The 24,415-nt window shown below is 34.8% G+C and overlaps 2 protein-coding genes across 2 annotated transcripts; one reads left to right on the top strand and one right to left on the bottom strand.

The window, feature by feature from the left end:
• The first annotated feature begins 899 nt into the window (after positions 1–899).
• On the top strand, positions 900–11,722 carry LOC150093323 (acetylcholinesterase-like). The gene is made up of 4 exons (XM_090413889.1): positions 900–1,004; positions 3,589–5,149; positions 9,011–9,189; positions 11,579–11,722. The coding sequence occupies exons 2-4, from the start codon at positions 3,645–3,647 to the stop codon at positions 11,614–11,616; spliced, it is 1,722 nt and encodes a 573-aa protein (XP_090270015.1). The 5' UTR covers positions 900–1,004; positions 3,589–3,644; the 3' UTR covers positions 11,617–11,722.
• A 6,691-nt stretch (positions 11,723–18,413) lies between these two features.
• Positions 18,414–24,415, bottom strand: LOC150093322 (acetylcholinesterase-like). Its single transcript, XM_090413975.1, has 4 exons — positions 24,312–24,415; positions 20,522–22,054; positions 19,151–19,329; positions 18,414–18,789 (listed from the first exon to the last, which is right to left on the bottom strand). The coding sequence occupies exons 2-4, from the start codon at positions 22,012–22,014 to the stop codon at positions 18,767–18,769; spliced, it is 1,695 nt and encodes a 564-aa protein (XP_090270101.1). The 5' UTR covers positions 22,015–22,054; positions 24,312–24,415; the 3' UTR covers positions 18,414–18,766.

The following is a 24,415-nucleotide window of genomic DNA, read 5'->3' as shown; positions in this document are numbered from 1 at the left end:
ATTTGTTTGTTTTATTTTATTTTATTATTTTGATGAAATCAAAATGAATTTGCTATTCTAAAAGTCTAAACGACAGAGGTCACTGAATTACATTTTGAAATTAATATATGGATATGAAGTTATTGTGATACACGTAAATACTCAAATGATACACGTAATAAACACGAAATCGACACAGCAGTTGCAAGAATATATTTTGCCAATAAAACAAAGCCGATAAATGAAATATACTAGTATTTTAAGATATATCTAGTATCACTAAACTTCATACAGCAATAAATTTAAAATTAAAAACGTGACTTTTTCTGAAATACACGATTAGGTACCATAATCGTGTCTTCAACAAACAACTCATTTAGTCACACCGTCCATATTTATTTCCAAATAAAAAAAAATAAACAAATAAAAAAAAAGTAAATTAACGCTAGCACTAGTTATACTTTCACTAACCGTGGAAAATACTTTGGGAAAAAACAAAACTCGTTTTGTGTTTCATCGAATGTGTAATTTTTGCCGCAAATGTTGCGTAGGTGAAGAAAGCAACTGCAATTCCTACAAGGAATAAAATCAATGAATGAAAATAAATCCACAAATTTAAAAATAAAAATAAAATAAACGACAGTGTAGTGATTATTTAAATTTAATAACTTATTACATTTCTTATAAGGTAAAGGTCAAAGGTTGTTTAATGTTGTATTCATTCTACTATCGTATAGCCTCGTTATGCGATCTACTTGCACGAAGACTATTTCATGCGATTCTGAATGCAGATTGCACGAAATAAACAATATTAAATGACAGTAAAAAGCATGCCACTGCATATAAATCAAAATTATTAATTGCGTCTGTAAATGAATAAAGGACGTTTTTGCTGCCAACGAGTATATAAAGTAACTCCATGAAAAAGCACAGTCGAAGCTGGTGTACAGCAGAAGCGAGAAGCCCAATTAAGGAGAAGTTTGGCAGACATCCAGTACTCGGTTAAAGTGGTAACACGCCATTTGGTGAGTTTTAGAGAGTTTTTTTTTTCTCTCATTTTGGCTTTGTTCGTTTCAGTAGTACACATTACAGGGATTTTGCGTTCATATATTTTAAAATAACTTGTTTATCGCCGAAATGAAGCCTTTTGGCTCTTTATTTTTAGTAAATACGAGTACTTTACGCACCAACCGAGAGTTCGCTTACGAAAAATACACCGACACTTCGAATTCCTTAGTACTGAACGAGAAGTTTTGCTCTCTTAAGGTTTCTGCCTGGACTCTGAAGAGAACCAACCAGTTCAAAACAGCTGTCAGGCCTGTGAAACCTTATCAAAATGGACCAATAAAAGGCGAATATATAGGCGCTTGGGCGTCGCCTGTGTCTTATATATGGTCCGCTCTAGGGCAACTAGTAAATGCCGGCGATGTATTACTGTAAGCTTCTTTACGAAACATTCATAGTTTCTACATCAGTCTCATTGTTTCTTTTAGAGCACTTGTCCACTATAAGGTATTTTTGTTCAAATTTTTGGAATAATGATACAATAAATTAAAAAAATATATATATACATGTCAAATCCTAAGAATAGCGATTAAACTTCATGCATGCTATATGATACGACTGGGAAAATAAGAGATAGCATTCACAGTTGTCGAATGGCTTCAAATGGATTCAAATCACATGGCCAAAGACATGCTTTATATTTGAAAGAAGAACAGCATTTTAAGCGAACGAAGTTTACATCGGTTGAAGATCTGAAAGTGGCTGTTTCAGAGCAGGGTCACTGTTCATGACGATTCGAAATGGACGGAATTAGGACCTCAGCAAGTAAATATTATGTTTGTTAACTGCATGTGTTCTCCGGCTGGTTTTATGTTATATTTTATGTTTTAGGTTAAACTATACTTATAAAAGTTCTTCGCATTCTAGAAAGAACTTGAACCCAGGTTTTTCCAACCGATGGACAAACTTGCCGAATTTTTTTTTTTTTTATTTTTTTTTTTGAGCGGTGGGGGATAAGGAAATTAAGCAGTCGCAGTGGTATTGCAGCAGGAAAGCAAAATATCTCTGCATAAGGCCGGCATAAATATTCCTGGTGTGTCCTTTCTATAAACAGATGTGTATATTGCGTTATAGCAGTAGTGATGGCATTCACCAAGTTGAGGAGAGCCCTGAATATATATTTTAAAGATTCTCTTGTAAAATTAGACTATGGTACAATAAGTCGGTATTTTTGACGTTCTTTGGGTTAGCTGCATTTATTTCATGAATCGAAAGCCAAATGTTTTGCTGCTCATGAGTTGGTATGAGAAGTTATGGTTTGGTTTTTCATTTCCTGGAATAGTATCATGCCAGAGTAGCACTTAAATTTGCAGAATACTCGATCTAAAGAAGGACTACTACAGGTTGAGGTTTGAGTTTATCATCGACTACAGCTTTTTCATATTTATTTGTTTTCAATCGATTCCAGAGTTTTTGTTATTATTATTATTATTATTATTATTATTATTATTATTATCATGAGAATCCCACTCAGGAAAGGCTGTAGATCTATCGAATAGTAGAAGGTCGGTTGGCATACAGGATTAGATAATCACAACCCTGCTCTCTAGAGAAAAAAACAGAACTGTTTTATACAATTTTAGACCTCCAAGGAAGATGGTCGTATCACACTCTTCAATGAAAATTATTACTAGCTTAAGATATTCACAAATATTCTTACTCATAGCGAGATTACGGACTGTTAGTTAGCGTTATCCACTCAATCAACCAGGATAGGATTTAAAAAAAAAAAAAAAAAAAACTCATAAGCTTGGCGCCTTTCCTGATGCATGGATCATTCGTAAATGTTCGTAATGCTTATGCGCGCACACAAAGCGAAATTACCAACAAGGAAAGATGACAAAAACTAAGAAAAACAGCTGTTTTCAATTTACGTTCAAAAACTAAGACCATCAAATTACATCTACGAAGTGCATGTGTGTACAATGGCAGGTTTGTTAGTTTTGTGGGAGATAAAATTATTTTACTGGAGCAACTACCGTATGAGATCAGCTAACTGAACCTTTATCAAATGACCTAGAAAAAAATGTATCAGAACTTTGATTGGATTTGAATCCATACAACATAAGGCAAAAAAAGTATATGATGTCGGTCTTGAATAGATGAAATTTTAAACCACCTTTTCCCTAAGCATCATAAACTTTGCGATGCTTCGCCTCCCGCTTTGTCTCAGAGGATGTATGTGGAGAAATAACCATAGATTGAGGATCTATTGTACAGTATGTACATACTATACGACAGATCAGATGGAAGAAGCTATGTTTAAATAAGTGTGAGCTGTCTCTATACATATGATGAAGTTATTTTATTAAAAGTAAGACCACGTTTGAGGCTATTTTAACATCCATAGACTTTTATCATTAATTTGATTAATAATACGGATACTGTTTGAAAGGTTAAGGGTTTGTCTTTCCACAAATGTTTGTGTATCCAGAATGTAACATAACAAATATCTCTTATTTCACTGTCCTACTTTAGTTTTGTTCAAAATTTTAAATATAATAGCTACTATATTTAATTGAATGTATGTTTTCTCTCTTATAGAGATCCCTTCTTTTGGATTCGCATTACATGCAACAGTTAGTGCAAACCATTTACTAATGATGGCATTCAGAAGTACCATCCTTATAAGTCTTGCAATAGCAATTTGCGTTTCAGGACGACGCAAACTGGTACCATTAAATCCAATTCAATATACCAACCAAGGACCAATTAAAGGTATAACATTACAAACACCAGGCGGAAAATCAGTGGATGCTTTTCTTGGAATACCATACGGCAAACCACCTGTAGGCAAGTACCGCTTCCGTCCACCAGAGCCTGTTGCACCATGGACTGATATGCTGGACGCCACCCAGCTGCCAAATGCATGTATGCAAGCAACCATCAGAAACAGGAATATCTATGCCAGGAATAACGATTTATTTGCTGCCAAAAATCCAAATGAGGATTGTTTAAAGTTAAACGTATGGGTTCCGCGTTCAAGGCCTCAAAAGGCAGCAGTAATGATTTGGATTCACGGAGGAGGATTTATTATGGGATCATCAGACAGCGTTGTCAATGACCCTAAGATATTAGTTTCGGAAGAGGAGGTCATTGTGGTATCAATGAATTACAGAGTTGCATCTTTGGGTTTTCTTTATCTTGGCTGTTCGGATGCACCAGGAAATGTAGGGCTACTTGATCAAGCAATGGCCATTCGTTGGGTTAAGGAAAATATTGCTGATTTCGGGGGAGATCCTGAATGTATAACTTTGTTTGGAGTGGATGCAGGAAGCGCAAGTGTCAGTTACCATCTTTTATCTCCAGTAAGTCGAAGGAGATTCAATCGGGCCATTATGCACAGCGGAACCGCAAATTCTCCTTGGGCAATACGTAACACATCAAGGGCACTTGAGCAAAGTCTTCAGCTGGCAAAATTGCTTAAGTGTCCCTACGACAGCAATTCTCTCGAAGATGTCCTAGCTTGTCTACGCAGGAAAGATGCAAAAGAATTAGTCGAACAAGAGAGCAATCTTCAAGAACCTCTTGATTTTTCATTTGTTCCTGTAGTAGATGGATTTTTTCTTCAACAAGAACCAGAAACAATACTGAATACCAAACGTTTCAAGAACACGAGTATTCTACTTGGTGACACCTTGAATGAAGGGACATTATTTTTGCCGATTTATTTGCCTAAAATTTTCAGGCTCATTGACAATTTGAACATCACACGAGAAGAATTTATTACATCCATAAAGACATTCGCGCCTACTAATGACGAATTAATTGTACAGTCCATCATCCATGAATACACAGATTGGGTAGACAAGGATTATGTTGAAGGTGCCGAAAAATCGGTAGGCGATCGTCATTTCGTGTGTCCTACTGAATGGTTTGCTCAAAGCTTTGCCAATGCGAACAACGATGTCTATGTTTACAGTTTCGAGTATCGGGGACCTACTTTTATGATGAGATGGCTTCCCAAGTGGATGGGAGTTACTCATGGCATGGATATTGGATATGTATTGGGATTGTATTTCAACACATTATTAAGAAGTCGATCTCAGGAACTGCAGCTATCTCGTCGTATGATGAGGCTATGGGCAAATTTTGCAAGATCAGGGTGAGTATTCTCTCTCTCAGTAATTTAATTTGTGAATTAAATTAAAAATAAGTAATGTATAAACAAAAGTTTGATTTATAAACATTAAACATTAACGTTAGTAATGTATAAACAAAAGTTAGTAATGACCTAAAGTTTTCATGTAGTGCTGTCGTAGTATCATGTACACCACAGAAGACACCTACATGACAATTATACGTGCGACATGATCATATAACAACCATTTATGTATAAATAAACTAATTAGTAAATTCGCCAATGCCTTTTATCCCCAAAATGGAGTATGCGATAGCCGGTTTGGTCCTAAGTAACTATTTGTTTCCTGTTTTATGCCTGTAAAATAAAATGCTGAATATTAAGAGAAAATATTACAATATTTTCTCTTAATATTAATTTCTCTTAATATCGCGTGTTCGCCTTATTTTTTTCTATCGTTTTGGCAATCGGAATATTCCGTTTCCTGAAACTGATTCGCTATAATTAATCTGTATGTAATTGATTTCTGTTATGCAAGATTAACTATGAATGTTAATATAATTAACGTATTATAAAGTAACTTTACGGCTTACACATGTAGCAAAAATTATATGGAATCTTCTTTAAAAACCTCCGTATATTTCATCCAATGTTACGTGGACTTCGTCAGGGAGACAGACTGTTAACTACATTCAAAAGATAAATCACCATAATGAATCGAAAATTATGCGTATATTAGCTCGATGTCAGTCGCGGATGAAGTACATGATATTACACTATTGGAATTCAAAGGAAGGATTTTGAAAATTTGCGTAGACAGTGGACGCTCGTGGCTTGAAATCTGAGGGGTGCTAAAACTTTCGAAATATACATACACACTGTAAGTACAGTGTATACGTGTTTGAATAAAATATCAAAATTATGGTAAAAATTAAAAAAAAAAATTAAACGTGAAAAAATATTGTTTATTATCGTTAAAATTATACAGTTTGGTATAATTCAAAATTACTTAAAAATAAAATCCATTCCTTTAATTGTAATTAAAGGAATGGATTTACGATTTTTGGACATTATAATTAAATCCATTAATTGTAATGTCCAAATATTTAAAGAGACAGAGTAAACACGATAAGCACTACGAACACTCGACTACTGGCGTAAAAACTGCATATAAACGACAGTGGAACTGCGCGACGGACAGCGCCGCATTACGCTAATAGCTCTTGATGTTCTTCAATTCTAATCAATGTAGAACGGCCAGTCTGTTCAAAATGAAGATGGCATATCTTCATTTTGGACAGATGAAGATGGTATATCGTCATGTGCTTTGAGAAACGTACCCGATAGACACCTGGTAAGGAAATAAGTGGTAATGCATCCTTTGTGGATGGTAGGAAAGAAGAGTTTCCGAACTGGTTTGAAGCAAGTGCATAGATTGAATTTTCGAAGAATCCTTGCTATTTGTTCCGAGGTTGCTTTAAGGCAGGATATTCAATTCTTTTCACATCGGATTGTAGTCTGGTAGAAGGATGATGATTAAAAATAAGTTTTGAATGGTAGTTTTGTTGTATCCATTACGTATCTAATTGTTTTTAATTTTATTCAGTTCATCTAAGAAAAGTAATCAGAAGAACAGATTGTATGAACTCTATTTACTAGACTCTTGATAATGCCCATTTTTTGTGAAGAATGATGATGGAAGGATGAGTGAATGTGTCTACCCGTAAAGCTTAGCTTACGGTAGATCAGCAGAAGAAAAGAGAAAATTCAACATAGCCTGTGGGATTAGGAATATTTAAGGTATCCAAAAAAGGGTAGTTGGTTGTTGGACCTACGTTCAGTAGTGAACCTGATATGGGAGTACAAAGAGTTTTATTTTCTCTAAGAACTGAATATAATTCTGAATCACAGTGGGACCAGATGGCGAATATACCATATACGAATCTGAGGAATATAGTATCAAAGACTTCTTTTTCCAGATGTTCCATAAAATAATCTGCTAAGGCTAGTTGAGATAGGACTGCCCATCGCTGTTCCTCCATTCCATTTCCTTGAACAACTTATTATTCCACTTAAAATAGCCTGAATTGATGGTGTATTTAAACAGATTAATAATATCTTGTGGGAAATCAGATTCTAAAAATCGAAGTCTTGTAGTGGTATATTGGTGAAAAGTGCAGCTACGTTTTACAATTTTTCTTTTGAACTCTAATATAATGTACTTCAGCTGCGACCGAGACGGGCTAATATACACCCGATTTATGATTCGTTATTGTGATTCATCTTTTGAATGTAGTTAATAGTCTGTCTCCTTGACGATATCCAAATAACGTTGGATGAAATATATTGGAGTTTTTAAATAAAATTCTTATACTTTTTTGCTACATTCGTAAGCCGTAAAGTTACTTCATGTGCACATGTCCCATTCATGGTATTGATAATTAACGCATAGAATGAATTATACATACGATTATTATTATTGGTTGTGATGAATGTCTTTAATTCACGCTAAATTCAGCTTATATAACCAATCTTGATAATTGTATTAATTATAAATTTATAAGTTTATAAATTTATATTTTTTATTTATAACTAAATAAGAATGATATTGGAAATTGGGGTGCAGTATTCATTTTATATCATGCATTGCAAATACATTTTCATTTATTTGATGATATTTAGACTGGTTTATTGGGATTATTATTATTATTATTATTATTATTATTATTATTATTATTATTATTATTATTATTATAGATATTTCGGATAATATGGAATACAGTTTGCACACAAAGTGATATTTCGTATTACCTGTGGTTCATCCACTATTTGGAGATCTTCATGATGTACCAAACTCATCTCGGTATATCTGTGATATCGTTTTTTTTAATTAATTTTCAACTAGATAAAATTGAATAAAACAAACAAATAACATAAAGAGAAATTATTTTACCTAGAATAAAATCCAATCGATTCTCTTATTTCGATAATAAATCGGAATTAAAAATTATATTAAAATATATAAGGATAGATAACTTTTCAAAAAAATTACTGGATAAATTTTGATGGAAGGATAATTTTTTATGTCAATGTCAGCCATGAACGATTAGAACATTAGTAGAATTGCTGGGCTCAAGATTAGATATTCCTCTTCTAGAAGACAACATAGAACTTTTTTTCAAACCGGTATGGATCTCTAGTAAGCAGGATGCGTTCTCACACCGTGAGATGAAAATCATTCAACAATTCAATAATTGCAAATTAATCAGATTAGAGCTTTACAAGATGTGTGTGTGTGTGTGTGTGTGTGTGTGTGTGTGTGTGTGTGTGTGTGTGTGTGTGTGTGTGTGTGTGTGTGTGTGTGTGTGTGTGTGTGTGTGTGTGTGTGTGTGTGTGTGTGTGTGTGTGGCCACAAGGGCCAAAATATTTCACACGTTAAGTATAGTTGGCGTTTCCTCATATGCAATTTGGCTTGAATATGCAATCAGTTTTGCTTATGTTTTGTAATTATTATATAAAATAATTATAAATGTTCAATATTTTTTAATGTCCTTTATCTCTTTTGTTGCTGCTAAAAACTTGTACAAGTTCATATAAGCAATGTAACATCCCAAAGCGAATTTTTCCATAATAATAACAGTTCCCTAAGATTTACAGAAAGAACGTTTTATTTTTATTTTTTTTAATTATTATTAATAAGCAAGAATAAGATACAATATTGACTTAGACACATATTATAAGGTATTTAACTGGCACAAATGCTGTATGATATGTTAATTATCCCAAGGAACTATACGAACTGCGAACAAATCATGAAAATATTTATTGTAATAGACATACATATGTGTTATTTTTGTTTATTTATTTATTTATTTTATTTTTCAGAGACCCGACTGTGTCACCAGATGGCACTTCAACTAGAGTACAATGGCCGCTTTACACACCCACTAAACGGGAATACTTAATCTTCGATATGGCGAATTCTTGCTCTGTAGGTTATGCACGACGTGCAAGACAGTGTGCTTTCTGGGGGCAATACGTGCCCTTCTTGGAAGAATGGGCAGGTTAGTACATCTTAAACATTTCGGATATTATATGATTTATATGATTAACAAAGTGTATTAATCATATAGTGTATGAAATATTAAATGACAACTTTTTAAAATATGCAGTTTTAAATTTATTGCAATAAATAATTACAAAAATTACGCAAATAATTACGATTATTTTTATGTAAATATTTTTACTTTGCAAGGCTTTTCTAACAATACTCTGTCATTTAAAGTGAATGCATGAAAGAATTCAAATATCTACCTTCTAAAAAAACAAATCTCTCTCTACATCAAGAAATATTTTCTTCACTAAAGTTCATGTCGTGAAGTATTTGAGATCGCTGCCAGTTCACTGGTGAACAAGGATGAATTGATTCCGAAATTGATCTAACGGGTGAATGTAGAGGTGGTTGATTGACCAACGAGTAACCCTCATGACCGCTGCGGAAGGCGACCTGTGTTTTTAGGATGGTAGTCCCTATGGAAGAGACAGACCTGTGCATGATTTCGTTTAGTGGAATGTTGCTGCACTATAACAGATGCACAGTACTTGACAGCTGGTAGATCTGACGGCAATCGTCTTGGTCTCCATGTCTTGATGCATTATTCTTCCGTTATTCCGACAATTGAATCTGAAACATATTTTCTGCTCTGGGGTCAGCCGTTTACGTCTCCTTGCATTGTGCTCAATCTGGAATCATCCCGTTGACGACTTTGCCACGTAAGGTGGCCCTATTAGAACCAAAGATCCGATAGCATCCCCTCTCTCTCTCTCTCTCTCTCTCTCTCTCTCTCTCTCTCTCTCTCTCTCTCTCTCTCTCTGTCTATAGTCGATTTTTCTGTTTTGTAGTGTAGTATATGTAGTGTAAACCTTAAAATATTGCGTTGATGTTATATTTAAATACAGTATGTATTGACAGAAATAAGCCCATAAAACTAATTATCTCTAGCAATACCGAATAAATTAAAAAAAATCACTTGCATTCAGTACATCATACGAATAAACATTGCTTGGAAAGAAGTCAACAGACACCCCCATGGACAAGGTGCACAATGCTCCCAAGTCAGTGTAACTGTGTCAAGGTATGTGAAATGGCTGCGATAAAGGAAGTGACGTAGTTTGAAAGAAATGTTGTGATAGGATGCCGTGATCCAGACCTACCTGTTCGGCAAACTGTTGACCAAGTGGACCATCCCAGGTCAACAATCGGTGATACCATACTGAGATGGTAGCAGTGGCAGTCAACTGCAAGTGGTACTCGCAGTGGACGACTCACTGAACGCGACCGCAGGGTGCTACGAAGGATAATATGTAAAAATCTCCATTTGTCGGCCGACTCGTTGAATGTGGAGTTCCGAGCATCGACGGGAACACAAATCTACACAAAAACATGCAGAACCGAGGCTCACAACATGGGCTTCTATGGTACGACAACAATGTGCAGGCCCCCATATTACCCGAACCAACATGCAGCGTCGTGTTCCGTGGTGCAAAAAAACGTGTCACAATGGAACGTGAAAGTTGGAAAGTTGTGTTATGGAGCAACGAATCACTCTACACCGTTTTCCAAGCAGATGGACGGTCGTGGTTGTGGCGGATGCCCGGTGAACGTCTCTTCCCAGCATGCGTAACTCCAACTATGAAATTCGGAGGTGGCGGTATGATGGTATGGTCCTGTTTTTCGTGGTCTGGCCTCGGAACTCTGTTTGTGGTCCCACGAACATTGAACTCAGAGAGGTATCTAAACATCCTGGACAAGGCGATCCTTCTTACTTTGTGAGTTTCTACGGAAATGACCATAGTGTCTTTCACCAAGACAACGCACTGGGTCATAAGACTACTGCTGTAAATGTGCAGTTTGTGAACATTAATGTCACTGCACTTGACTGATCTCCAGAGAACCCTGATCTCAATTCTATCGAACATTTCTAGGATGAACTGAGGCGTCGAGGGACATCCGCCTCACATTCCAGGACCTCATCACATGCCTACAAGAATGATCCAAACTTCTCATTGATCGCTAACGTAAGCTTGTGGGAAGTATACACCTTAGGAACGCTGCAGTCATCGCAGCAAAAGGAGGTCCTACATCTTATTAAGGTTGGCGCCATGGCCGTTCGTTCCTCACAATATGGTGTGCATTAACTTATTTCCAAGGATTATGTTTGGGAAGACAGATCTGTTCGTATGAATACCGTTGATTCTGATAATTTACAGCCATTTGATGTATTTAGTTCAGTTATTCCTAGATAAAATATATATTTATGATGATATTCGAAATTTGTAACGGTGAATCAAAAACGAGTGTGAGAATTTTATGCATTTATAAAAATATAAAAAAGTTTGTTTTAACATATCAAGAGAATGTCATTTCTAATAAATTTTCAATTTCTTTTACAGATAAGTTGAGAATTTGTACAGGAAGGAGTCAGAATTAACTGCAATAAATATCCTTAGCGATTATTTTATCGAAGAAGCTTGCTTTTTTGTAATTCCTTACTGCAGATAAAAATAGAAATAAAAAAGATTTTTTTAACTAAGTAATTCTTATTTTGTTGTGAATTGTTAAATATTTTTCATCAAACAGTGGCGTCATGATTTGATGAAATCAAAAATGTGATTATTTTTCTTATATTTTAAACAAGCCTGTAATTTTGACGTAATATTCTGTGATTAACGTAATGTGCTGTGAATGCAGACGAGTTTGAGATTCGCTAAGACAGTATTAATACGACACACATGTACTCTACATAAAATTTTAATCAACCGTTACTTAAGGAAAAATTTATATTTTTATCCTGTATAAGTGCTTAGTTTTCTTACTATTAATCGTAATAATAATCACTTGAATGTGCGAATTTTTTTATATTTTGTATTTTATATCTCGTTGTATTTTGTCCAGTTATTTGTTTCGTATTTCAATACAGTAATGTCATAAACTTATATTAATTTTTAGGTGTTTCGCAAAATGCATAACACCTATTAGATTCGTTTTGTTCTTCCATATCACTCTATTCCTTCACTTATGGAGATTAAAAATCAATGTTTGGAGCTGTATCAAGTTCTTAGTTTTAATTGGACCATTTGCTCCAAAATGCATTATACACAGCGCAGTCCATAAGTTTTGGGACAAAAATGATAAAAAAAATCAAAAACAAATGAGAGAAATATAAAACATCTTTGTTATTCGAAATGCGATCCATTGGCATCTATACAGACTTTAGCACGGTCGCACAGTCGTAGTTTTCGGAGAGCAGCAGAAAATTCCGCTGCTCGATATTTTGAATTCATAGGATACAGCTTTGTGGTCGGCTGGAACATCTGCGAATTGGTGTCCTTTCATCTTCATTTTCAACTTGGGGAAGGGAAAATAGTTCGTAGGGAAAAATCTGATAGTAAGCGGAATCTGGGGTGATATAGTACGCCCACAGATACGAGACCCTTCGACACTTCTGCGCATGTCAGAAGAAGGAGAATCCATTCCGATAATAGGGTAATCAATCCGTATTGTGAGATGAGTTGTTTATTATTACACGTCGGAAAATTAACTTCTCTTTTATGATCATTCTAGTTTTTAAAGTGGTAACTACTTTGCTTGTATAACAGATGGAAAATTTTACCTATAAAGCACGTGGTTTCGCGTGTTCGCCTTATTTCTTTCTCCCCTTCAACATGAATTAACTCTTCTTGGCAGTCTGCCAACGAGAGTTCGCTTATGTGGTTGGACTATAACGGATGGGGATACTTTTCTGTGTTAAAAACGTGACGCACATTTGTAACTCTCTGAGCGGGCGCGTTGCCTCGCGAGTGGATTGGGACAGGACGATCATGTTGAATGCGTTTCGGGAGATGATCCACAACTTCTTCGTAAAACTGTGCATCTACTGTTCTCCCCCCTCCTGGTACTAATTCTTTGTGCAGTACGCCTTGAGACTCAAAAACTTATCAACATCATTTTCACGCGTGACTTTTGGAATCTCAATTTCTTCGGTTTGGGAAATGACCCACCAACCAGTGGTGGCTCGTGTCCATAAGGGCTGCAAGGCTGCATTGAGCTCCAGCATTGAGTATACTAGCCAGTACTACTCGCTAGTATATCCACCAACCCTTTCAGAACTCCGTGGTTTGGTTTCGGGATCGTAGGCGAAACACCAACGGGCTCATCTCTTGTAATGATTTTGTCAAAGCAATTTCGTTTGCATCCCCCCATCGCAATAATAGCGTCCTGACAAGACGTGACTTCGATCTTCTCTTTGCTCAGCTATCAAGGCATGGAGAACAAAACGAGCGCACAGCTTCCCCTTCTCCAAATCCTAATTCCGGGCCACGAACGACGCTCTCAGGGATAGTTGACGCCCCTGCTATCATCCGTGATATAATTCGGCGAAAGCGGCGATGTTTTCCTGAGTTCGAGTCGGTGTAGGACGGCCACTTCTATCGTCATCTTCTATTGAACTCCCTTCCGTAACGAAATCGCGAATGCCACCTGAAGACGGTACATCTGTTCAGAGCATTTCCACAGGCCTTTTGTACCATTTCTAGGGTTTCTGTAATAGCAAAAATACGGCTTAAAACAAAATGTAACAAAATATAATCGAAGTTCTCTGTTCACTTTTCATAACTATGACGTACAAAGAAATAACCCTTTATATTACACATTATAACCTGTATACTGCTGAACGTAAACTAACCTCACTCTCTGGGGGATGTAGACATTAGTTGGTATTACTTAATCAAGTTCTAAAGCTTATGCAGAGCGCTGTATATATATATATATATATATATGGCTAGACAAATTTTAGCAGAAGTCCTAAATACCTAATTTTATTAAACTTCATCCATACAGTACTGGTCTTCGGTGGTAAGTGAATTTCATATCCTGGTGTGGGACCATCACCCTTCTTTGAAGATCTGAAGTGGCATGATAAAGTTCCACGGTTAGTTCCAGAGCAGGGCTTTCGGATTTTTTAACCCCTAGTTTACGAATGGTACCAGCGGATTGGAGATTTACAATCTTTTGTGGGTGGGATACAAAGACAATAGAAGAAAATCTTTGACCAAGTGGAGAGAACGTTCTTGCTTATTTGGTGAAGGGTGATCTTTGCACTCAACTGACATGTAATAGCTCCGTATGTGGCTCCTTTAATTTATAAAAATGTTAATTTAGTTCTGACCTGTTGAAGTGAACGATGATCAAACCCAATTGACAAATGAAAGCACTTTTGGAATGATGTTTACATTATGGGTTAAAAATACACAATCTGATCTTTACTTTAATGAACAAAATGAACAAAAATGAACGAGTTATGAATTGAAAACAACTTATTTTGATCATAGAAAAGAAAACATTAACTTATACTTGCCATATTATAACATGCAAGTTAACTTTAATTCCCTAAAAAAATGAATTTTCGAATTTTTAATTATGCGCAGTAATTTGCTGTTAAAAAAAAAAGATTCCTTCAACAAAGTCCCCTGCGTCATTGATATTCTTAAATCTGATTTCATGATTTTTAGAGACGAAAATAAACTCTCTATACTGGCTTGAATAGAGGCAATTCAACATTTCTGAATGTGCCACCCTCATGATTATGACTGACCAATTTAGTTGGAGCCACGAAGCTTTTTTTTTTTTTTTTCCTGGTTGTGATTTCGGAACCAGAAACTCCCTGAGGTGCCTACATTAATAATAATAATAATAATAATAATAATAATAATAATAATAATAATGTGCTTTTCCAAACAAACGCACATTTTAATTTTTAATTATTATTTAAATATCTATTCAATGAATTAATTTGGGTGAAGCGTAAGTGTACCAGTAAATCCATAATTAATTAATTAATTAATTAGTACGGCAAATCATTGCTACATATCCCGCATAAAAGAACAACCAACCACATTTTAACTGACATTATCCATACAAATTGACTGTTCGAGTAAATAAACGTAATTTTGTATACGGTCATTTAGTGCATAACATTAACTGTTAACATGGAATAGGCTTAGTTAAACTGTAAACCAAACAGCGATAAAAACAGACGTACTATCATAATAAAACAACATATATCATAATATTTCTAATTCAAACAAGATTTGTTTCCAATTACTTGACGTAGAGTACTAACTTAATGAAGAAATTTACTCACTGAGTGACAGTTACAACAGCAACCAAAACGGTGACTTGTTCTCGAATATAACATGACGTAACGCTATTATAAAGCGACATTATTTTGTCGCCGTTTACAAAATAAAAGTCGTAAACTGTATGGTAAACCTAGAGATATGCTGATCATCCAAATATATGCTCCTACAGAACAGAATAAGGAAGCAGAAATAGATATAATGTATGATGAAATAGAATGGTGTATAAAGGAAGTCGTAGTCAAGAAAAATCGAGTTATTTGTGCTATGGGTGACTGGAATGCAAAAGTTCGATCAGAGAAAACATCTACACAAGTGGACTAGGAATTCGGAATGAGAGAGGACAAAAGCTGATTGATTTCTGTAACAAGCACCATCTCATCATAATTAACACTTATTTTGAGCAAAAAATAACAGCAAGATACACATGGGAAAGTCCGGATGGAACATACAAAAATCAATTAGACTATATTGTAGTCAGTAAACGTTACTTCAATGGAATACGGGATTCAAAGGTGATGCTATGGATCTGATCATAGACTGGTCTTAATGAAGATGAATATTCGCCTGAAAACAATAAAATTTAAAAGAAGTCAACCCCTAAAATGGAATCTGCAAATGGTACAAAATCCGATTATAAAATTAACATTTAATGAAAATATTTCAGAACTGCTGTCTGTACAGTTTCAAAACGAAAATGAACCCTCTAAATGGAATAGACTACAAGCAGCTATCATAACATGTGCTAAAAACTACATCAATAAACAAGAAGAAAGAAAGAAAAAACCATGGATAACTCAAGAGGTAATCAACCTTATTGATGAAAGAAGAACATGGAAGAGGAGCAAATGAAGAAGAAAGGTTAAGATATAAAACTTTGGATAAAAGAATCAAACAGTTATGTAAAAGATTGAAAGAAAATTGGATAAATAGGCATTGCACTGAGATAGAAGAATTACAAAATAGGAACAAAACCAGAGAAGCATTCCTGAGAGTGAAAGAACTTAATGGAAAAACAAAACGCATACAGTCTAATAACGTCAAGGACAAAAGATGGAAACATATTCATTGATAAGGAAAAGCTAAATGGAAGATGGGTGGAGTACTAATCAGATCTCTCAGATGATGATAATGGTAACATGTTGGATGATTGACGACACCTTAAGTTAAACGTAACAACAGATTCCACTCTACCCACAAGAAAGGAGGTAGAACATATAATTAAGAATCTTCCTAATAATAAATCCACTGGGTACAATAATATTCCGGCTGAGCTTCTGAAAGCTTGGACTGGCAATAATAACAACTATTTAGTGAAATCCATTCAAAATATCTATAAAACAATACAATTACCTGAAGTTTTTACAACATCTATCTGTATACCAATTACAAAGAAACATAATGCATAAAATTGTGAGGATTACAGAACTGTGAGCCTAATATTCCATGCATCTAAAACAATCTTAGATATACTGATGATACCATTCTAATAGCAAAAAACAGAAACCAACTAATCAAATTACTGCAGCTAATAAGTGAAGAAGGTAAAGAATTTGGATTAGATATTAATGCAAAAAAAAAAAAAAATTTATGAAAATCTAAAAAGAAAGTAGATCCGAGCGAAATATTCATAAACAATATGAAAATTGAATACAACAGAATAAAAATATTTTGGCACCTACTTTACTGCAGATGGAAAACAAGATAAAGAAATGAAAATAAGAACAGCCATAGCTAAAGATGCATTCTGGAAAAATAACGATCTGTTCAGAAGTTCTGTGAGTATTGGGACAAAGAAAAGAATGATAACAATATTAGTGTGGCCAGTTTTCACATATGGAAGTGAGACCTGATATTCAAAAAGAGAGTCAGGCAACAGATAACGGCCTTTGAAATGTGGTGCAAAAAAAGAGCTCCGAAAATCCCATGGACAGACCATGTGACAAATACAGATGTCCTACAGAGAATGAGAACACAGAGATCTTTATAACAGGAAATGATCGAGAGAAAGATGAGATTGGCAGGACATGTACTGAGAGGTTCAGCAGGACAGAGGATACTGACAGTTTTAGAAGGAAAAATTAAGGAAAAAGGATCAAGAGGAAAAAAAAAACGAAGGACATGGCTTGAAGATAGATCATGGACAGGATCACATGGCTATGCAGAAACAAAAAGAAAAGCCACCAACAGAGAGAACTGGAAGGACATGGTGCTGAACCCTCTCACTGAGGAAGCTACATGAAGAAGAAGAAAACTGTATGGAGCCCGTTTAAAATTAAAAATATATGTTGTAATAAACTACTGTTTGTTTTTACACAAAATGAAGTGTGCGAAATGTTAATTAAACCATATAAACCTATATAAGTCATTTTACAGACGCGTTGTTAGTCGTCATGAAAAAAAAATAGACGCAGTGAATTAAAGGTTTTCAAAATTAAAGGAATTTCTTTGTAATTCATTCTGAATGTTTTTTTTTTTAATTTGATCTCAATCATGAGCAGATATTTAATCAAATTTAAAAAATTATAAAAATATATGAATAATTTATTTTCGTATTTCTTTTAGTTCTAGTTTTGCTGAAACACCATGTTTCGTTCTTTTATTTTTCCTTATTGGATACGACTGGATTAGCAGCATTCTCAGACATTTAGCAGTGGCTTGGAGATTCAATTGTGTGTTTTCACTGTACGTGAAAACTACAAAAAAAGTGCGAAAAATAAGTACTATAACAACACTTTACATATGTGATAAATGTATTTTAATTAAGGACTAAGGTGAAGTACGAATTCGTCACCAATACGCGAAATTACGAAATTGCTTTAAACGTCAAATTTTCCAGTTGTTATACGAGCAAAATAATTAGCACTTTAAAATCTAGAAAGTTCATAAAAGAAAAGTTAATTTTCCTACGTGTTATAATGAATACTCATTTCACTAAACGCATTGATTGCCCTATTATTGGAATGGATTCGCCTTCTTCTGCCATGCACAGACTTTTTTGTATTTTGGTGAATAAAAGTGTCAGCCGATTTATATTTTATTTATTATTTATAATAAAACAAAATAATACATATGGATTCCTCTCATCCTTCCGCAGGAGAGTACATTCCGCCCCCCCCCTCACTCCCCGGATGGGGATGCAATGTATTTTTCCTATTCTACAATGCACTAACACACAGATATATACTTTTCTTACCCCATCCAATTGATCCGTCCGATGACACTTTCACTTAAGCACGAAAAAGTGGAATTAGGTGGCCTGTCTAATTGTTCGTGTGCTAACGTAAGAAGATGAATAAACTAAAAACAGAATATTTAAATATAAGCTGAACTACATATCAAGATATTCCAGAAAATTCTTCAACTAACTTCATTTGTAGGAAACACTCTAGCAGTTCAGCTTCACCCGTAAATTCGTCGCATTCGGATTTCATTTGTATTTCTTCATTCACAAGATTTCGACTTGTCTGTAATATAAACAGATAGAATATCAGAAATAAGTTAGAAATCTTATTATTATTTACATAGCTATTATAGAGAAATGATTCACTATACTTTTATATTGTTAAAAACATTTTCCCTTAATATTATCTTTATTTTTATATTTTGCAACTAAGATTTCAGCACATGTAACGTGCTGAAATCTTAGTTGCAAAAAAAAAAATCTAAAACCAATCCATGGTACGAATGTACTATAGGTTTACAGAAATCTGTCATGTATAGAAGCGATATAAAAAATGGTACTATTTCTTTCAAATATTGACTTTATAGACTATTGATTAATTATACAAGAAATTATAACAGTTTAGCGATTTGTGATATACTAACCTCTCCGTTTTAACAAGTAAGGTACGTACTGCTTCCAGAATGCACACTGCCTAGCGCGATGAGCTCTACCTATTGTGGAAGATTCGGGTTTGTCGAATATTAAATATTTTCTTTCCACCGGTGTGTAAAGAGGCCATTTTTCACTTTCCTCAGTGCCATCTGGTGAGAGATTTGGGTTGCTGGAAAAAAGAATAACAAATAATAAATATGGTTATCTTTTTAGTTTAAAATGTTATTATAAATAAATAAGTCTTGTAATGCTTTGATTTCCCATCGGGAGTAGGCGGATTTTTTTAGTTCCAACTGACTTTTTCGAATTCGGTAGGTAGCCTCTCTCCACGCTTAGCGGTCACCGGTAGTTGAGTTCATAGCCGCCAGTGATTCTGAAGAATTTGGGAAAAGAAAATACAGCCTTTATCTTATGATAATAAACTTTTCTCTGTAAGAATGTGATTCTATAGCCCATTTCGCTGAGATGAGATTATTTAAAATCAAGAGTAAACGGAAGGGGAAAATAATTTTTCTCTGCCCAACGTTCACCTTGTTTGAGAACCGGCATATTAAATCAAGGATCAGAAAAAAAATATTTTAGTCATTTTAGTCAATTGTTTTAGTCAAATATTTTAGTCAATGGTACAGTAAGGTTACACAACAGTTTTAAAATATTTAGAAATACACAGGAATAACAGAAATTAAGAATTAAATTTGGTCATATATACTGATTATTTTCTTGCGTGTGGATACTTGCATAACATTATTTTCTATGTTATATTTAAATAGGATTAGTCTCCTTGAACTATTCCAAAGTACTTTCTCTCATTTGATACTCATTATTAGGCATTCGCCTAAGAATTATAAACTGTTTGTTTTATAATAGACTTCTATAAAACCTTCTTTATAATCACAAAATAATCAACGATGAAGTTTGCTACAAATCAAAACGGCAATTTTTCAATTCCTCGAAATATTCAAGCCTCTGAGAAGAATGAAATGGAGGAAATCGATCAAATACTGATGGATTGGATTCTTCTACATATGTATAACTATTTTAAATAACCCCAAGTAATCAGTTGTTTAAGATATAAATTATAATAAATCCTCTAACAGGTATTATTGCCTAAAGGAGTGTGGAGGAAATTGTTTCAACAGTTATGTTCATTGCTGCTAATCATTTTGAAGATTTCGGACAAGAGAAAATTAGATAATCGTAGCCATCTCGTTTTACTCAGAGCCTTGAATTACTTAGTGGAATTAAAAATAGCCATACAACTATCAATTTACTATAGAAATTACTTTTCTTTAGTTGTGGAAATCATGGGTTATTATATTAATCAGATAAACAATGAGCAATAAAGTTTAAAAACATCTTACCCTGTTCTTGCAAAATTTGCCCATCGTCTCATTATACGACGAGAAAGCATAATTTCTTCTGGCCTTCCACGTAAAATTACATCCAGAAATAATCCAAACACATAACCGATATCAACACCGTGAGGAACTCTAATCCATTTCAAGCCCCACCCATTAATAGAAAACGGCGACTGGTGCTCAAGACTGTAAAGATACACGTCATTTTGTGAACTGGCAAAACTTCGAACAAAATCCTGAGTAGGGCACACAAAATCACGATCACCAATAAGTTGACCAAGTCCATCGATGTAGTCAGCATTCACCCAATCTGTATACTCCTGTATAATGGCTTGGACAACTGCCACTTCGCTATACGGCAAAAGTGTCTTTAGCGATGTGAGGAACTCATCATACGTGATGGTGAGATTTTCAATCAATTTGAATATTTCAGGAAATTGTAAAATGAGAAAATCAGTACCTTCATTCAAGTTGGTTCCAAGAAGAATACTGGTATTTTTGAAATTCTTAGTCTTCAGTAATAGTTCTGGATCATCTTCAATAAAAACTCCATCAATTACAGGAAGGAATGAAGAATGAAGACTTCCCTCTTTATTCATTAAATATTTTGAGTCTTTTTTACGGAGACATTTGACGATATCTTTGAGGTGATTCATGTCATGTGGGCAATTAACCAATTTCGCGAATTTCAAACCAAACTCAATGGCCTCTGATTTGTTACGTTTTCCCCATGGCACATTTGCAGTTCCACTCTGCATTATACCTCCATTAAATAGATTTCGACTCAATGGAGACAACAGATGATAACTCACACTTACGCTTCCTGCACTTTGCCCAAACAATGTTATGCGTTCAGGATCACCTCCGTAATCTGCTATATTTTCCTTAACCCATCGAATGGCCAAATTCTGGTCAAGTAATCCCATGTTCCCTGGTGCACCAGGAAGCCCAAAATACAGAAATCCCAAAGAACCAATTCTGTAGTTGAATGTCACTACAATAACATTTTCTTCTGAAACTAGAACCTTGGGATTATAGATAAAGAGATCAGATGACCCAGTAGCAAATCCGCCTCCGTAAATCCAGATCATAACTGCTGCCTTCTGAGGTCGAGGGTGTGGAACCCATATGTTAAGCTTTAGGCAGTCTTCATTAGGATTGTTTGGAACAAAAAGGTCTCTCAGGGGACCCATATTGTCAGTATTAGGTAGGTTTGCTACTTCCATGCAAGCATTTGGCCATTTATTGGCCTGTAATATTTCAGTCCATGGTGCAGCAGGTTCTGGTGGACGGAATCGTAAGTTGCCTACCGGAGGTTTGGTATATGGTATACCAAGAAAAGCATTCACTGATTTTCCGTTTGGTGTTGGAACAGTTGTGCCTTTAACTGGTCCTTGTTTGGTGCGGAGAATTGGGCGAGTCACGGTGCATGTGACGTCTTCCTTCCACAAACAGGTCGTAATTGCCACACTTATAACAAGGACTGTGAAGGCCATGATTAACAAATGTGTATTTACGAGTCCAAATATGTAACCTCTGTAATAATAAGAAAAGTTATTAAATATACTAATTGTTATTTAAAAAATGAAGTCTTAAAGAGACAAACTAATGATAACATCAAAAATGATGAGAGAGAGAGAAATTGTTATATTACACTTTCTATGTTATTACTAATTGTTATATTATGTCCAAGGTATTGACATATATATATCAATATATATATATATATATTGATATATATAAATGTATAGATGTATATAAACGTCACTTACGCAGCGTATATGCAAAATACTTGTTCAGGAGCGTCACCACATGATGTAGGCAACTGTTTAAGAATGGTAAAAACTTGAAAGGATCGTTTGGAGTTCGATAAAGGGGCTTATTCTGGGTGCCTGTCTGGCTGATGCTATGATTTCGAAAACAGCGGAGATGACTAGTTTATCAAAACGTGAGATATCCCGAATGTTTAATCCGTGGAAAAATAACCCACATTCCTTGTTTAGTAGGCATAACTGTTGTTCCAGGACAGTTTGTTAGGAACGAGATCGAGACCGTCTGAAAAGGCTTGTATGAACAAACAGAACTTCCTGTGTGCAGCAATTGACCGAAGCATTTAATTAAGACTGTCCCCGATCCATACTCACCGAACAATGCGCAGAAAATTGAAGAGGATCAATAGTGGCAGTAGTATCGCATGTCTAACATCTTTCGAAGCCAGTATTTCTCTTTTATGAAGTAAACGAGAAGTATAATTAGGCTGCTGTTATTGTTCTTATGTGTACAGATTTCTGATATATATATATACAATTAAGGTATAATTATTACGTTTTTGATACATTTATGACACAATGCTGAGGACATTTATTTATTTTTGATATACGTAATTCTAATAATAGTAATAGTAAATACAATATTTTAGCAATATATTTGTTATTTTGCTCGCCACTTTCGAATTCGATATACTGTATGGAGTGTAAAGAAGAATAAGTATATACCGTATATGTCGGCGTATAAGACAACTCTCAAATACTACAGAAAACCCCTCGAAATCATGGGTCGTCTTATACGGCGAGTATAAAAACGGAAGCTTAATTTCTTGGATGAACATTTAGATTACAATACATCGTTATATAAGAAAATAGGCAGTGTTTATAAAAAAATCAGAATAATTTCTTGTTACATAAATTTATTTAAAATATTACAGTAGATGTAAGTCTTAAAAAAACAAACAAAAACCTCAATTTTCATGTTAAGTTTCTTCATCATCTGTTCATTTAAACAAGATTCATTGTTTAAATGATCGTCATATGGATCCCAGTTCGAATCCCGTAAGTTGATTTCGTTTTCATCGTCATCAGTGTCCCACAACAGATCATCTTCCGAACCATCCATAAGACTAGAGATACCACACTTTTTAAATGATTTTATTACAGTCTCTACTTTATTTCGTGCTTTGATCACAAAATTGCACAACATATAAGTGATGCAGCGCTGAAAGATCCACCGTTTGTAAATGATTTTTCACTAGCCAACATCCAATTATTCCACTCTTCTCGCATGTGATCTTTAAATGGTACGTCCAAGCAGACGTCTAGTGGTTACAATACACAAGTTAAACAGCCTGATATAAGATAACCTTTCAGCCTTTGTGGGAATACCCATTCTGCAACGTCATTTTCCAGTTGGGGCCATCGGGTGATCCCCGTTCTCTTGGCACACTTTTTTCTTTGGCAATTTTTTTTTAAAAATATCTTCTTTCTTCCTCTATTCTCTTACCATCTTCTCGGTTATGTCAAACTTTCTTGCAGCAGCACAGTTATTAGTTTGCTTTGCCATTTCAATTACTCTCATTTTAAATCGAACTTCATACTTCTTCGTTTTGTTTCTGGTTCCATGATTTTAAATGATAACAATTTTAATAATCCTAAAATCAAAAAAGAAATGCAAAATTAATAATTAATTAAAATTGAGGTTAATCACTTTTAATTAGGGTAATTCGCGTAAATACTAAATCAATGCTATGCAAAAAATTAACGGATATGCACAGATATAAAAATAACGGCTGTAACAACAATACCTAACTTGGCATTAATACAAGAAAGAAAGAAGAAATTGGGGGGTCGTCTTATACAACATAAGCAGTCTAACATTTAGGCCTCGCCTTATACGTCGGTCGTCCTATAAGCCGACATATAACCTAAAAACAGTCTAACATTTAGGCCTCGCCTTATACGTCGGTCGTCCTATACGCCGACATATACGGTAATTAAACTACTAAAAAATCAGAACTCACGATTTTGTCGATACACTGTCTGATCCGTAGATAGACACCAATTTATCTGTCCACAGTTGGAACGAATTAACTATAAGTTTCCCGATTATACAATAAATAATGGC

The sequence above is a fragment of the Typopeltis vanoorti genome, chromosome 24 (genome assembly GCF_054136105.1).
Source record: "Typopeltis vanoorti isolate ZY-2024b chromosome 24, IOZ_Tvanoo_1.0, whole genome shotgun sequence".
NCBI classification, from domain to species: domain Eukaryota; kingdom Metazoa; phylum Arthropoda; class Arachnida; order Uropygi; family Thelyphonidae; genus Typopeltis; species Typopeltis vanoorti.
Note: the sequence above shows the minus strand (reverse complement) of the source record. Positions and strands in the feature narration are given on the sequence as shown.